This window comes from Dreissena polymorpha, chromosome 3 (assembly GCF_020536995.1).
Source record: "Dreissena polymorpha isolate Duluth1 chromosome 3, UMN_Dpol_1.0, whole genome shotgun sequence".
NCBI lineage: Eukaryota > Metazoa > Mollusca > Bivalvia > Myida > Dreissenidae > Dreissena > Dreissena polymorpha.
Window position 1 is genome coordinate 24,522,832 of NC_068357.1, and position 13,519 is coordinate 24,536,350.

The 13,519-nt window shown below is 34.4% G+C and overlaps 1 protein-coding gene across 6 annotated transcripts in view; it reads right to left on the minus strand.

Annotated features, from left to right (window-relative positions):
- The window catches only part of LOC127873320 (uncharacterized), a 95,341-nt gene that overhangs the window by 24,176 nt on the left and 57,646 nt on the right, over positions 1–13,519 (minus strand). For 2 of the 6 annotated variants that reach the window (XM_052417133.1, XM_052417132.1), the window contains exons 1-14: positions 13,174–13,304; positions 11,851–11,982; positions 11,451–11,761; positions 9,039–9,212; positions 8,751–8,889; positions 8,343–8,501; positions 7,636–7,769; positions 4,086–4,259; positions 3,574–3,614; positions 3,306–3,340; positions 2,852–3,117; positions 2,639–2,685; positions 2,030–2,146; positions 230–364 (exon numbers count right to left, since the gene is read on the minus strand). The exons of the other annotated variants lie outside the window; for them this stretch is intronic. In XM_052417133.1, the coding sequence (XP_052273093.1) occupies positions 230–364; positions 2,030–2,146; positions 2,639–2,685; positions 2,852–3,117; positions 3,306–3,340; positions 3,574–3,614; positions 4,086–4,259; positions 7,636–7,769; positions 8,343–8,501; positions 8,751–8,889; positions 9,039–9,212; positions 11,451–11,761; positions 11,851–11,982 (1,864 nt within the window). In that variant the 5' untranslated portion in view covers positions 13,174–13,304. Of the gene's footprint in view, positions 1–229; positions 365–2,029; positions 2,147–2,638; positions 2,686–2,851; positions 3,118–3,305; positions 3,341–3,573; positions 3,615–4,085; positions 4,260–7,635; positions 7,770–8,342; positions 8,502–8,750; positions 8,890–9,038; positions 9,213–11,450; positions 11,762–11,850; positions 11,983–13,173; positions 13,305–13,519 lie in introns of those variants that run through there. 6 annotated transcript variants of the gene reach the window in all.

Consider the following 13,519-nt stretch of genomic DNA (forward strand, 5'->3'; position numbering starts at 1 on the left):
AATGTTTTCAAAACGATTATGATAATGGTTCCGAATTTAATTTAAGTGAAGAGTAGTGTCAACGTTATGTTTAAACGCCAAATTTCAGTAGCAGTATATATTATTGGTTGCAAAGGTTTGCCTGAATAGCTGTGTTGACATTTCGGTAAATTATACGTAAGGTACTGCTAATATCATGTTATATCAAATGCAACAATTTTTATAAGGTATACATGATACAATTCCTTACTTGTATCACATATGGTTCCATTGTAAGCATTGCTTTGTCCAGAGTGTAGATCATCAGAACAATAGCAGAAAAAAGGCTTTGTATCAGTAAAACAGAACCCGTGAATGCACGGATCGGGATCACAAGGATTGGGAGCTGAAAATAATCATAGTCATTAAATAACTAGTACTCACTATTACTCACTTATTGTGGATGATAATTGATCCACAAGTCGTTTCTCAAATGCATACATAACACAGGCAACACAATGTTATACCACATAATGCAGTTGCTTTATTCAAATGCAGGTCATCTGCATTGAGCTACACATTTATAGATGAGGCATACAAGTGGAACTATATTTTATTGTTATATTTCATCCAACTTGTATCAAATCCTGAATCCGCCAACTTTTTTTAAATTAATTAAAATGAGTGTTTAGTTTCCATAAAGAATAAGCTGTTCCCTTTATCAATCATGCCCAATATTGATAAAAATTAACAGTGGATATTAAATGAAGATAGGTTGCGAAGGTGGCCAATGGTTCGCATTTATATTAAAAAGTAGATACTCTGATACTTATATGAATACCGACAACGCCAGTGATGATTGCGAATTATCGATTGTCGCCGAAGCTGTCTAACCGAAGTTTTGACACAAATTAACCATTCAATGTTATGAAAAAGTCTCGTCCCTATACCCGAAATAAAACATTCTTGTGCTGGATTGGTCAAATGAAAATTATAAGAGCAATATGGAATGATCTGATCCTTAAACCAGCATTTATAGGTGTATACAATTAGTAATGCGAAGAAAATAAGGTAAATATGTGCACAGATATTTTATGCGGTTGTTATTAATAAATTAATTTGTCCAGATTTGAATAGATGTATCATAATGATATACATCGAATGTTCACGGTCGAATTCAGACTGTTTGTATTTCAGAAAAGTGATGGGAGTATACTTAAATGGGTAAATACAAATGTATTGATTTTCAGAGTTATTATCGAAACTGTTCTATAGACCCAAGATTGTACATTAGATACACTAGTTTCCGGTTCAGCTTTCCGATTAGCCGATCAGCATTTAAATAAGTTATTTATTCTGGCCTACTTGCGTGAAGTTGCTTGAGAAGTTGATTCCTTGTTATTCAAGTAAGCATTTGGACTACAGCTACCCACATTAAAACAAACGGTATAATTAAAAACAGAGTGCTAGCCTAGATTTAGGAGTTCGTAATTGCGAGCATATTTAACGAGTAATAATTGTATAAATTAACTGTAATTAAGTATTGTAATCAACTTAGGACAACAGTCTGACAAAAAAGGACAGAAAACGTGCACAATAAATTTGAAAGAGTGATTGACTTATTGTTGTAACACGCAAAACACAAGAAAGAAGTGTTGTCAAAGATTTTTAATAGATATTAAATTAAAAGTAAAACGTTATTATGCACAAGCATTTGAAACCGTATAAGAACTACTCTATCTGGAAATTATTTGGCTTGCTTGGAGTGAAAGTATCTCTTATCCTTGAATACATACATGTAAATAAGTCTGATTTCAAAATTGATTATGGTATTGATATTATCATTACGCCACGTGTCGTTAGGAAGAATCGAATCTAAATTGCTCACATTGTAATGTTTGTTTTTTACCTGTATGGACTCAGATCTTAAACATATTTTGTCAAAGCTTTTACGTCACCATGCGTTTCCATATAATATTTAATTAGAATTAAAACGTCTAAAACTAAGTAAATACGTTTACCCTAATTAAATTACATAATTATGCTCTTGATTCAAATAATTGGTGAATACCATTTTCGCAATTCATCCCTGTGTATCCAAGGGAGCAGCTGCAGTCATAAAACCCGGAAAGATCATCTCTTTTTATGCAAAGGCCATCATTTTGACACGGTGTACTGAAGCAAGGATCTGTGTTAAACAAAAATAAATAATACAATATATAACTGAAAAGTCTTTTTTTATTCCCACGCTTTTCTGAAATGCGTGAGGGTTATGTGGTTATCTCCGCCGTCTGTCCGTCCGTCCTGGCCACTATCTCCTCCTACACTATTAGCACTAGAACCTTGAAACTGACACACATGGTAGCTATAAGCATATGTGCGACAGTGCATTATTTGGAATTTTGATCTGATCCCTGGCTCAAAAGTAATGGGGGTTGGGGTGGGGCCAGGTCAGAGATTTTCACTCATATTACTAACAACATGCGGCGTGGGGATACGCGTCGGCCACTGCCGCGCAATTTCTAGTTTTTATATAATACATAATAAATTGCATTCGCATTAATGTTATCATCATCATTCATTGATTTAGACTTTAGAGTATTTTTTTCTTGTTCCAATCTATAAATTATTTTGTTTTATATTATAAAACTTCAATCAGTATTTATATACATCAACCTACCTTCAGGTTGAAACTTGGAACTGATGCAGAGAAGGTCGCTCATCTGACTGAAAAGCAAATAGTGAGTTACAGGGGTGAATGAGTATAATTATATTGAGTAAAAATAAGTCGCTCCGTAAGTGAACAGGCATGCGAGCAAATATATTTTAGATAAGGCAAGTAAACATGTTAAATAGTGTTGATTATAAATTGTTAAGTGCGATGCTTGTTTACCTTAAATCATCTATGGCTTGGATACAGATGTTCCAAATTCCAGAAGTAGAATGATGAAATGATAGATCGATTTTGAAAACAGTTTCGTTGCGATGAGTGGTTTGTGAAATTGATCCAGGTGTGATTTCGTCGACAAAAGTATCAATAACGTTGAGATGAGTAACAGTGCGGTTTGACTTAACAAATATAGGGATTACACACGTGGCGTCGACAGGGCAGCTCAGAAAATCATCTACACCAGGCACGTCAATAAAATACGGCCTCGCCTTAAAAATCAAGAGATCATTCAATATATGCAAAACTACCGTCTTAAACTAGTAATTATATAATACACATAAAATTTATATTTTTCATTAATACATAATTAAAAATTATATTTTAGTTTTAATTTCATCGAGGCGAAACAACTCAGAAAATTAACAGCCAGCACAATGCAATCCTTTTTAATACTTACAGTCGATATTTCAGTCGACAGATGAAACTGTTGAGCTTTAAAAAAAAACACACGTTTGGGTAAAAGTACACGGTATCAATATCAGCATATGTTGAAAAAGAACTTTGAAATATTTTTTTAACCAAGAAAATTCACTTAATATTATTTAGAAAAGGAATGATCACGTACAAGTTTGTATAAATGTTCGTGCTTAAGTGATTAAGAAACTTATAAAACAGGGAAATCAAAACGTTGATTAAACAATAATGATTCACTTATTAGCACTTACGTTTGACGTTCAGAGTAAAACACCTTATCTCGGATTCGATTCTGAAAATAATATCAGCGTTTGTCTATAAATATGTACCTTTACAAAAATTGTTATATATTGGCAACGTTTTATCTAATTGTTTGAATAAATCTTCAATTGTTAACTTTGAAACATAAGAGCACAACATACGGTATTGAATGCTTTCTCATTTGATAATAAAAGTGGCGTTTGCTTCTAGAATATTCATCACTACCGTAGGTATGATTTGAAAGACAAAATTTGTAACTATGATCTCTCTGTTTTCATGTAACTTTAGGGATTTATTTTTTAATCGAACCAACTATTCGAATGAAGAAACTATACGCCAATTAACATACTTAATTATAAACATAGCGACAGCGTTTATATTCGAGAAATAATACATCCTGCATAGGCCCTTTTTTGGAGAGAAAACAATATTTGTAATCAGTGTATTTCAAATAATGAAATGTTAAACAAGCATGCCACTCCTCTGGTTGTTTTATAAATACCCAGTATTGTCCACAGCAGTTAAGCACACAATGTGATGTGCTTCTTCTTGGGAAGATGGGGTCCAAGATATTTCTGCATATCTAACTCTTGGCTCGCCTCCTTCGAAGTCATGTAAATTTCGTGTCGTGATGTTTTCCATATTTCTGGCAGTAATGATGAATTCCTCAATTGTTCTAGAAACAATTAACACAACGTTTAATTAGTAAATATACGCTAGGAGAGTTTATCGATTTTACACCACACGCAGTCTGTATTATTCCAATGTTTTGTTATTGTTTGATTGTTGTTATAACATTTTTGTTCTTATACAAATTAATTGAAAAAATATTTATAAATTTTACCATTATACAATATAGTCGATTGATTACGTTTCAGAATATTAAACTTGACAATTGGCAAAGCAAAAATAACAGAATTCATTTCCACCATAATTTGTTTGTCACGTTACATACGTTTGGCCCCTAGTTAATGCTTTTTATATTTACTTTTTTGTCTTTGCAAATAACCTAAATTATTAAGATCCTTTAGCAATCGGTATAATTTATGTAAAATATATTATAGAGCTCATAACCGTACAAATTCAACCTGGGAACCAAAGAATGACATATAATTCGAACTTAAGTAATGTTTTATAAAAGACGTTATTTACAATGTTACGACCGTGTGACACGTTTTTAAGTCAGAGGCATGATTTGAACACACATTACAACGGACTACTATACACTGTTACCTCGCAAATATTACAGCTCTTTTCGATGCTATTCTTTAACTTTTTTATATGAGTAATATTTGATGTAGAATACCAAATATTTTAGCTCATTGCATTTGGTTTCCAAGAACACGATTTGTACAGTTACTCATGGGAATTTTATTGAACTAATTTAGCAGAAATAGATCTCTTCGCATTGAAAAAAGAAATTCACATTCTTCATGTTTATATATGATCCCATATATGTTACATACCAAAAGCACAAAACCTGACCTTGTAGTTTCAGAGAAGAAACCATGGATAGTTATTTTGCTTATAAAGTCTTTATTTAAAGTTAATTAAATCGGAAGTGACCATTTCGGAATCCAATGGCATGAGATGAACGAACTTTGTTGAAGAGAATTGTGTGATGTTAAATACAAAATGTTACACATCTAGGCGTTGTGGTGTCAGAGATAATACTAATAAAATCTACATTAAATCGAGAATATTCTATTGAAGCAAGCTTTGACCAATATATAGAGAATAACAGGTTACTGTCCCATCGTTTTATAATATATCAGACAAGGCTTCGAATAATATAACGGCGAGACTTGCCGAACCGTTATTTTTTTCGTACCGAGCCTGATATATTACAAAACGATGGGACAGTAACCTGTTTTTCTGTTTATCATACCACATGTTTCTAAAAATCTGCAAAACAATCCATTTTTATATTTAAAATGTACGGATCCCCGCTGATTTTGCTGATCCGGCTTTTACACGTTGACATAAATGTAGCAACGGCGGTCGAAAAGACGACAATATTGATCGCTTATTTTAAACATCGTATAGAGAAAAAAAGTTATTTGCACTACGAATGAGAAGAGTACACCCGTTTTAATTATAAACGTATTGAATTGGAGATCAGGAATGGACTGTAGCGACAAATTTAATCGAAGAACACACTTCACCGAATAGTTTGGAGACGCCATTTTGGAGATGTGTATTGAAATTGACATTTTGATGATGGTGTCAATATTGACATAAGCGTGTTAAATCGTTTGTTAAAACATTGAGGATTAGCATACAGTTATCATTTGCCTTGACTTTCTGTGCAACACTTGCGAGTGCAATGACTATATCGATATTTAAGACTTATTGTCCCATTGATGACGTCATTTAACTTTGTAGTGCGGGCTGTGGTAATTTAAAAAAAATTAACGTTTTTGTGATTTATGACTTTAAACTAGAATAAAATATATGCGTTTTTGGTATCAAATTGTTTGTTTTGTTGAACCTGAATAATGTTGATAGAAATTGTTGACTTTATTGCAAATCCCACGTAACTCCAAACATTGACTTATATAAGAACTTCCTGTTGACCATGATATAAAAAAATATATCAGGCAACGTTATATCAGGCAGATATCATTGCGGTGGTATGATAAATGAAAACGATCTACCGGTAGTTAAGTTTAACATATTCATTTCATATTTGAAACCTGAATAAGATTTTGACTATAAAACATAATTTCTTTGGAATTGTAAACAACCCTTATTATGTTGATCATGCGGATACTTCAATTCTGAACTGTATTATTTATCAACGTTTTATTGACATTGATTGTTTGATCGAAACTAGTATATAATCGCTTATAGAATTATACTCGTGGTGCGTGGCTCGTGTTTAAACCGAGAAACATAGTATCCATAATACTATCTTATCCTTTATACTAAATAGCACAGGCTTGGCACATACTATTTTAGAGACAACAATTTGTTTAGTTATTTTGCTATTTTTTTTCAATAGATCATGTTATCCATAGGGTGTGACCAGTATGGACCGCATGGGCATGGTTTGAACAAAATGTCAAAAGGGCCACGATATTATGTCACATGTACAAATATTACACATCCTAGCGATTATGTTTTTTTTGTTGAGAAGAGAATTGAAAATCTTTTTTCAGCTAAGAAAACGAATATATAAAGCGAGTCACAACCGTGATTTCGTGAAAATTTTCCAAGTGGTAAAGCAGATGTCGCTCAGAAGATATTGTTGACAAAGGACGACATACATCACACGTAATGGCCCTATTCCACTACGAAAACAAGCCCACGATTCGCTACGATTTATCACATTTATTGAATAGGGAAGATTCGTGACAGTCTACGATTCAGTTGCGACACTGGTACGATTGAGTAACGACGAATCGTGGGGTTCGGTTGAAGTCTTGCGAATAGGGTCGCGACTTCACTACGATGTGTAAGAATCTACTGCGACTGTACCACGAACGATGCAGATCGATCACGACTAAGCTAGGAACTCACCGAACACACCCATGAATAAGGGTCAATATTAATTGATATTGATCTAAATCGCGAGAATCGTAGCGGGCTCGCAACTCACTCGGGGTTGAACTCATGAGAGTCTTGACAAAGTCGTAGCTGATTCGTAGACAGATCACGTGATCATCGATTTCCCGACTGAGTGACGAAATACGTACGATTCCATTACTTCGCCCAAGAATGCACTACGACGCTGTGACGAGTCAACTGCGATTAAATTCAGTATTGGAGGTCCTGTACAAATTTTAAACACGTTTAAAATCTGGCCACGATTTTACGGGAGCTCACGAGTTGCAGGAATCACTTACAACCGGCCCACGACTGGCTACGAATGAGCTACGAATGTCTCCGACCTCAAAATATTGGAAATCGGGAAAAATCGTGGGGAATCGGGTTGTAGTGGAATACCCCTATCACACGAAATACACCGGCATACACCGGGCAGCCATCGTCCATAATAGCTCACACTGAGCATGTGGTACCAAGGTGACATAAAGGGAATACAAACATACGTGTTTTCCGCCGCTTGTGCATATAAAGATGTACTCCAGGTTGACCCCGCAAACAAATTAAATTCGTGTCCATCTTGCTTTGTTGGGACAACAAACATCGGTATGTCAAGATGTTCAAGGATCTGGACAACAAACTGAAAGCAAAATTTGTTAAACCTAATGTATATTTGCTTCTGAAACATTTAATCATTTGAAAACAAGAACTGTCTCCATCGGAAGACATATTTCCCCGAAAAATGCTTTTTCAAACCTAAACGCAGATTTCGAAACCTAAACGCGGACCCAAAGTTCAAGGTCAAGGTCAAAGGGGTCAACAGTTGTGTGCGTATGGAAAGACCTTGTCCATATACACATGCATACTAACTATGAAGGTTACATCTGAAGGGACATAGAAGTTATGAGCATTTTTTCGAAACCTAAACGCAAAAGTGTGACGGACAGACAGACGCACAGACATACAGACAGACGGACGGACGGACAGTGCGACTGCTATATGCCACCCTACCGGGGGCATAAAAAACCTGCATTTATGGACCGCTGGATATTTAAGGCTACCTCCAATATTATAATTATTTAATAAATCACAAAACGGTCTCTACAAATAGAACCCATTTTGAGTTGCGCTTTTTGTTAAATGCTCACACAACTAATATATTAACATTTATTTAAAGTTATTATTATCAGAAATAAAACTTTAAACGTATTACCTGTACAGCGACACTACACATTGGGTATTCTGGTGTGGTTGTTTTATTTCCAAACATTATAACACTTCTCGGGTAATCTCTCATAGTGATGGGAATCGCTACCCATGTGCTATCGATAAAACCATTCGAATACGAAGCATCAACCTCGATGGAACATGTCTACAACGAAAGAAGTTTCTTTTATTTCAAACTCACTGGCAATGGAATATATTTGAACGAAATAATACACCACACACTAATCTTACTGAGTACTTTCAATTATGGACGAATAAACTATAAAAAGAACACTAACATTTTAACATAACTGTTAGTATTTTCACCTTCAATGTATTGCCTATCTTAATTCTTAATTTCTAAAATAAATGTGCATCGTATTCAAATTTATTTTTATCATATTGACCTAAATACCTCAGATACTTCTATTCCAGAGATTTTTGCCATATTCAAGTCCCCCGCTTCAATAAATCTCGATAGTTTACACTTCACGAAATCTTCATCCGTATCGATATATGGTAATTTTATTGTTGATATTTCTTGGAGCTTTGCTCTTTAACATAAACCAATAAAAACATGCATATTATTATATCGTCGTTTTTTTAGAATTTGTTTTTGTTTTAATCTTAAGCAGTACAATAAATACAAAACGCACTTCACAATATTAAATATACAAAAGGGCGATCCGGCAGAATAACTGACCTGTAAAACGGTCGTAATAATGTAATTGGACAGTTGTTCCGTTTTCCAGTGTCATTTCGTATTTTGTTGTTGATTTTAGTTTGCAAATGCCATCCTAATAGCCAGTCCAACGTTAAATTATCCTTCTTCATAAGGTATTGAAGACTTAGGTTTCGCCAGTAGTTTCCGAAAAAACTTAACATATATTAGATTAATCATACATTCATTCTATACTGAACAGATGCCATTTATTAGATACATATTGCCTAAACAGCTGATAACTATATCGGCCAATACAATCAGTACATGCAAACATAAAACATGTTTCAGATGATTAGCTTGTCAAGGTTATGTGATAAACATAATTTAATATACTAACGTAGAATGTTCTGAACATATTCGATGTAAGTTTAATATTTGGAGTCTACATACTCCAGTAACAAAATGGATATAACATTAATGTATTATTATTATTCTTATTAAACAACATTGAACCGTTTCTATAAACAGATTCCAAAGCTCTAGCATAAAAATAATTAAAAAAGTAATTATATATGTGTCATTCAATGGCAGAAAAAATATAACAAAAACATTTGTCAATATCGGCTCAAGATTAACATCCATAAAAAATGTAACCATGCGTCCGTAAAGCCACACTCGAGGCCCTTGATTTGCATACTCCCTCTTGTAATTCTAGTGAGGTATAACATGCTATTAAAATAGCGATATTTACTGAACACAAATATGTTATCCAAATTGTGTAATTTGGAATATATATATAAACGCGTAGGCTATCTCAATATATATTTAAAATCCCAGACACGTGTATATATATATATACGAAAGCCCAATATGAGCGGGCCTTGTGGGGCGCAAAGATGCGCCATTTGCCCGTACATGATAAAGGCGAAATATTTCACAGATCCCAGCGGCAGGAAGTACAGCGTCAGAAACAATGTTGATTGCAAATCATCCAATGTTGTGTACGCGGTAAACTGTCGTCGCTGTCGCAGGTTCGTGTATGTGGGAGAGACCGGCGGAACTCTGTACCAGCGACATTTATTGAATCTGTCGCGTATTCGCACACAGCACAGTGACCCGGTAGCTGAACATTTCTACACAGACGAACATTCCATGGATGATTTCCAAATAATGGGACTCGAAAAACTCAGCGGGTCGGACGAGTACCGCAAAACCATGGAGCAATTGTGGAAGTCAAAACTAAGGACATACCGACCAAATGGCATCAACGTACAAAAATAAACGTTAATAAAAGGGCGCATAAACAACGTTGACGCCGGAAATGCTCGATGTCATTTCCGTTCATAATAATACATCTGAAAATAAAACATGGCCGCTGATGAAGACCATGAGGTCGAAAGCTTCGGCAAAAAATAAATACAGCGTTTTTGTAATTGTATTTGTATAGGGAAAAGAACTATATAAGACGTTGTCTTTATACATGTTGTATGTAATTCAATGTAACACAATGTGTATTGTTTGAAATAAATATGTTTAAACTAAATAATTTACCCAAATTGCTATGTAGAGTTATCCTTCTGTATTTTTTAGGATTACTTGTTTCCCTCTCTTATGTTATGACACGATATAGCCATAAGACCATGACTTAAGGAAAATGAACATGATCGAATAATGGTGTTAAAGCAATTGCTTGAGTGATCTATAAATATATCAAACGTTTAAATAGTACATTCATTATGTAAAGTATAAACTGGAAATATAGATTTGTTACGTTATAACGTTTTATTGCCTTCAACAATTCGTCCGTCGTATTAGGAACATTTAATGATATGAAAGTTTGGTTATTTTCATTGAGAACATTGGCATCGTAAAAATCTTCGGCGTCATATAAACGTGTGGTTTGGGTACTTATCAAGATCGCATAACTCGCGCGAAGTATTTATTGTTTAATTCAATTCGTTTTCTTTTTATGTACAAGTACCTTGTAACTATGTTTAGTTTCGCTCATTCTATTCTATTTGATCTGGTGAACGCAACACAATAATGATGTCTTGCGTTCGCGGATTCCGAATCGAACCGGTCTTTGTTACCGCTCTTTCAAAATGAAACTTGAGCGTTTGGCTTTTTGAAGAAATACGTTTTTGTCGCTTAATCAATTAGCGCTGCAGAAATATCTACCAAATTATCAATACTAACCCTGTTAAAAAATGCACATAAATTCAAAAATCATCTATCAAATTATTAATACTATAGCTTCTAAAAACATTCCGTTTAACTCAGAAAATGTAGAGAGTATAACCGGTCTAAATTTAAGCACATGCACTAGACAGGTTACCGTTGTTCTCAGGTGTCCGCTAAGTCAGGTTGGACTGAAAGCTAACCACTTTTAATCGAGATGATGACTTAACAATATACGCGTATATGACTCAAAAACTTAACTGTAATACTTACTTTAGATCCTCATTCCATGCTTCCGGAGTAAGTTCAATCGAAAACTTCGCCATCTCCTGCTCCCACTTAGCACTTTCGCTCACAGCAATAACATTTTCTGTCAAATTTTCTTTAACTATTGTAGTTACGTCTCTAGTTATAGTATCAGTTCCATTGTTATAATCTGTAGAAAAGTGTCCAAAATCAAAATGATTTACACTTTTCAACAACGCTCTCGTAGCTAAAGTTGATTTGCCAACACTTTTTCTTGAACAATTAGAGCCACATGGACCTTTTCCCAGAATCCAACCTGTAATAAGTTCAATGTTGGCCTGCAAATGAATAAATATTGTTTACATGTGTGTTGTTAATATAAATATAAACATTGCTTTATCCGACATAAGCATTTAAAGTCACTTACAATAGTTTTGCCATTTGATGAGTCGGTTAGACTGTAGTGTAGTGCACCCCCAAGAAAGTTCTGTTGGTCTTCCATCTTAATTGTATGGAACGATATTAAAGCTATCCATATTGGAACTAGTTTTAGCTTCATCTGGAAAGCAATAATATGTTTATTGCAATTGTATTTTGAATACATGTACGCGCAAATTATATGGACACATAGCCCTGCCCAGAGAAGAAGAAATTGTCATGGGCCTAGAAAGTTTGAGAATAATGAGGTTTCGGCTATCCGATTCAAGATATATACTTTAGTTTTAAAATGCAGTTGGTTTTAATAGCATATTACCAATATTGTCTCATTTTTAGTTTTTTGGATTTGCACTATTGCGCGTTCCGCCATTGCAGAAATGTCTAACAAAAAAACGACAGTCCTTCCACAGGGAGTCTTTTTGTAAAGACAACGTACTGCACGTGGTATAATAAACATTGAACAACACAGCTATTGTAGTATACGATTATGTGGGCACTTTTACAAGTTTTGTGCTGACACGTGTTGGGGCACTTTGATCGACAAATTTGTTTTGTGCATATTCAGACATATGTTCAATTAACTATTATACTTTCTTTCAACTATATTATGAAGTATAAGAACACATATTACCGTTACGTGTATTGTCGAATAACCCACTGTTATATCCGTAAGACTTAACTGACAAGTGCATATACATTATATACATGTATAAGGCGTCCTGTTGGAGACGGGAAACCCATTGCGGGTCGCTTCGGCTACAGTAACATACGCAACATTTTGTTTAAGTTCTCATCTTTGCGCTATTCATCGATTACGGAAAGAACAAATATTGTTTGCGTGACCGAAAACTTCTCAACGTATAACAGTAACCTGTATGTACACTAGGTTACTTTTACAATTATCGTTACATATATTTTATGGACGTTAACGAATCGTCAAATTTGAAATGATTCACGATAGCTCTCTGTAGAAATGCGTCGAAATTCGCAAATAACCCCGCTTCACCATAATGCGTAAAAAATTGATTCAAATGTATAAGGAGGCAATATCAACATATCACTGGGTTCGTTCCATAAACAACTTGTCATTTTATTTTCTTCACAGTAATCTGCTTAAATCTTTATATCATATGCAAAAAATCGTAGGAATATTTTTAATGTACCCTTAAACACGTATAACAAAATCTTCCGACCAGTCCCGATACCAATTAATTTAAGTGTGCTAAATGTTTGCGATCTATTTAACAAGTGCATTTTATAATATCTTATTTATTTTCATATTTATTGTATATAAAACTATTCATATACTCACTTTATGTCGCTTCGTGTGTCCACAGAACTAATTCACGTTAAAAGATCCTTATACTGACACACTGACGTTTATCTCTACAGTTCACTATAAATGATTCTGTATTTAATGCCCTTATCAATCGTAGTTGCTCGATATCGATATAATGGCAACATTAAATTGGACGATTTGGCTATATACGACAGACACTAGTCTTAGAGCGAAATATGATCAATTTATGAACGCGTCGTTTCTTTTTGCTGACTGTGTGCTCGGATTCATGTTTCAGTTCTGTTAAACATTGTATGCCCCCGAAGGAGGGCATATAGTGATCGGACTGTCCGTCCGTCTGTCCGTCTATCCGACCGTC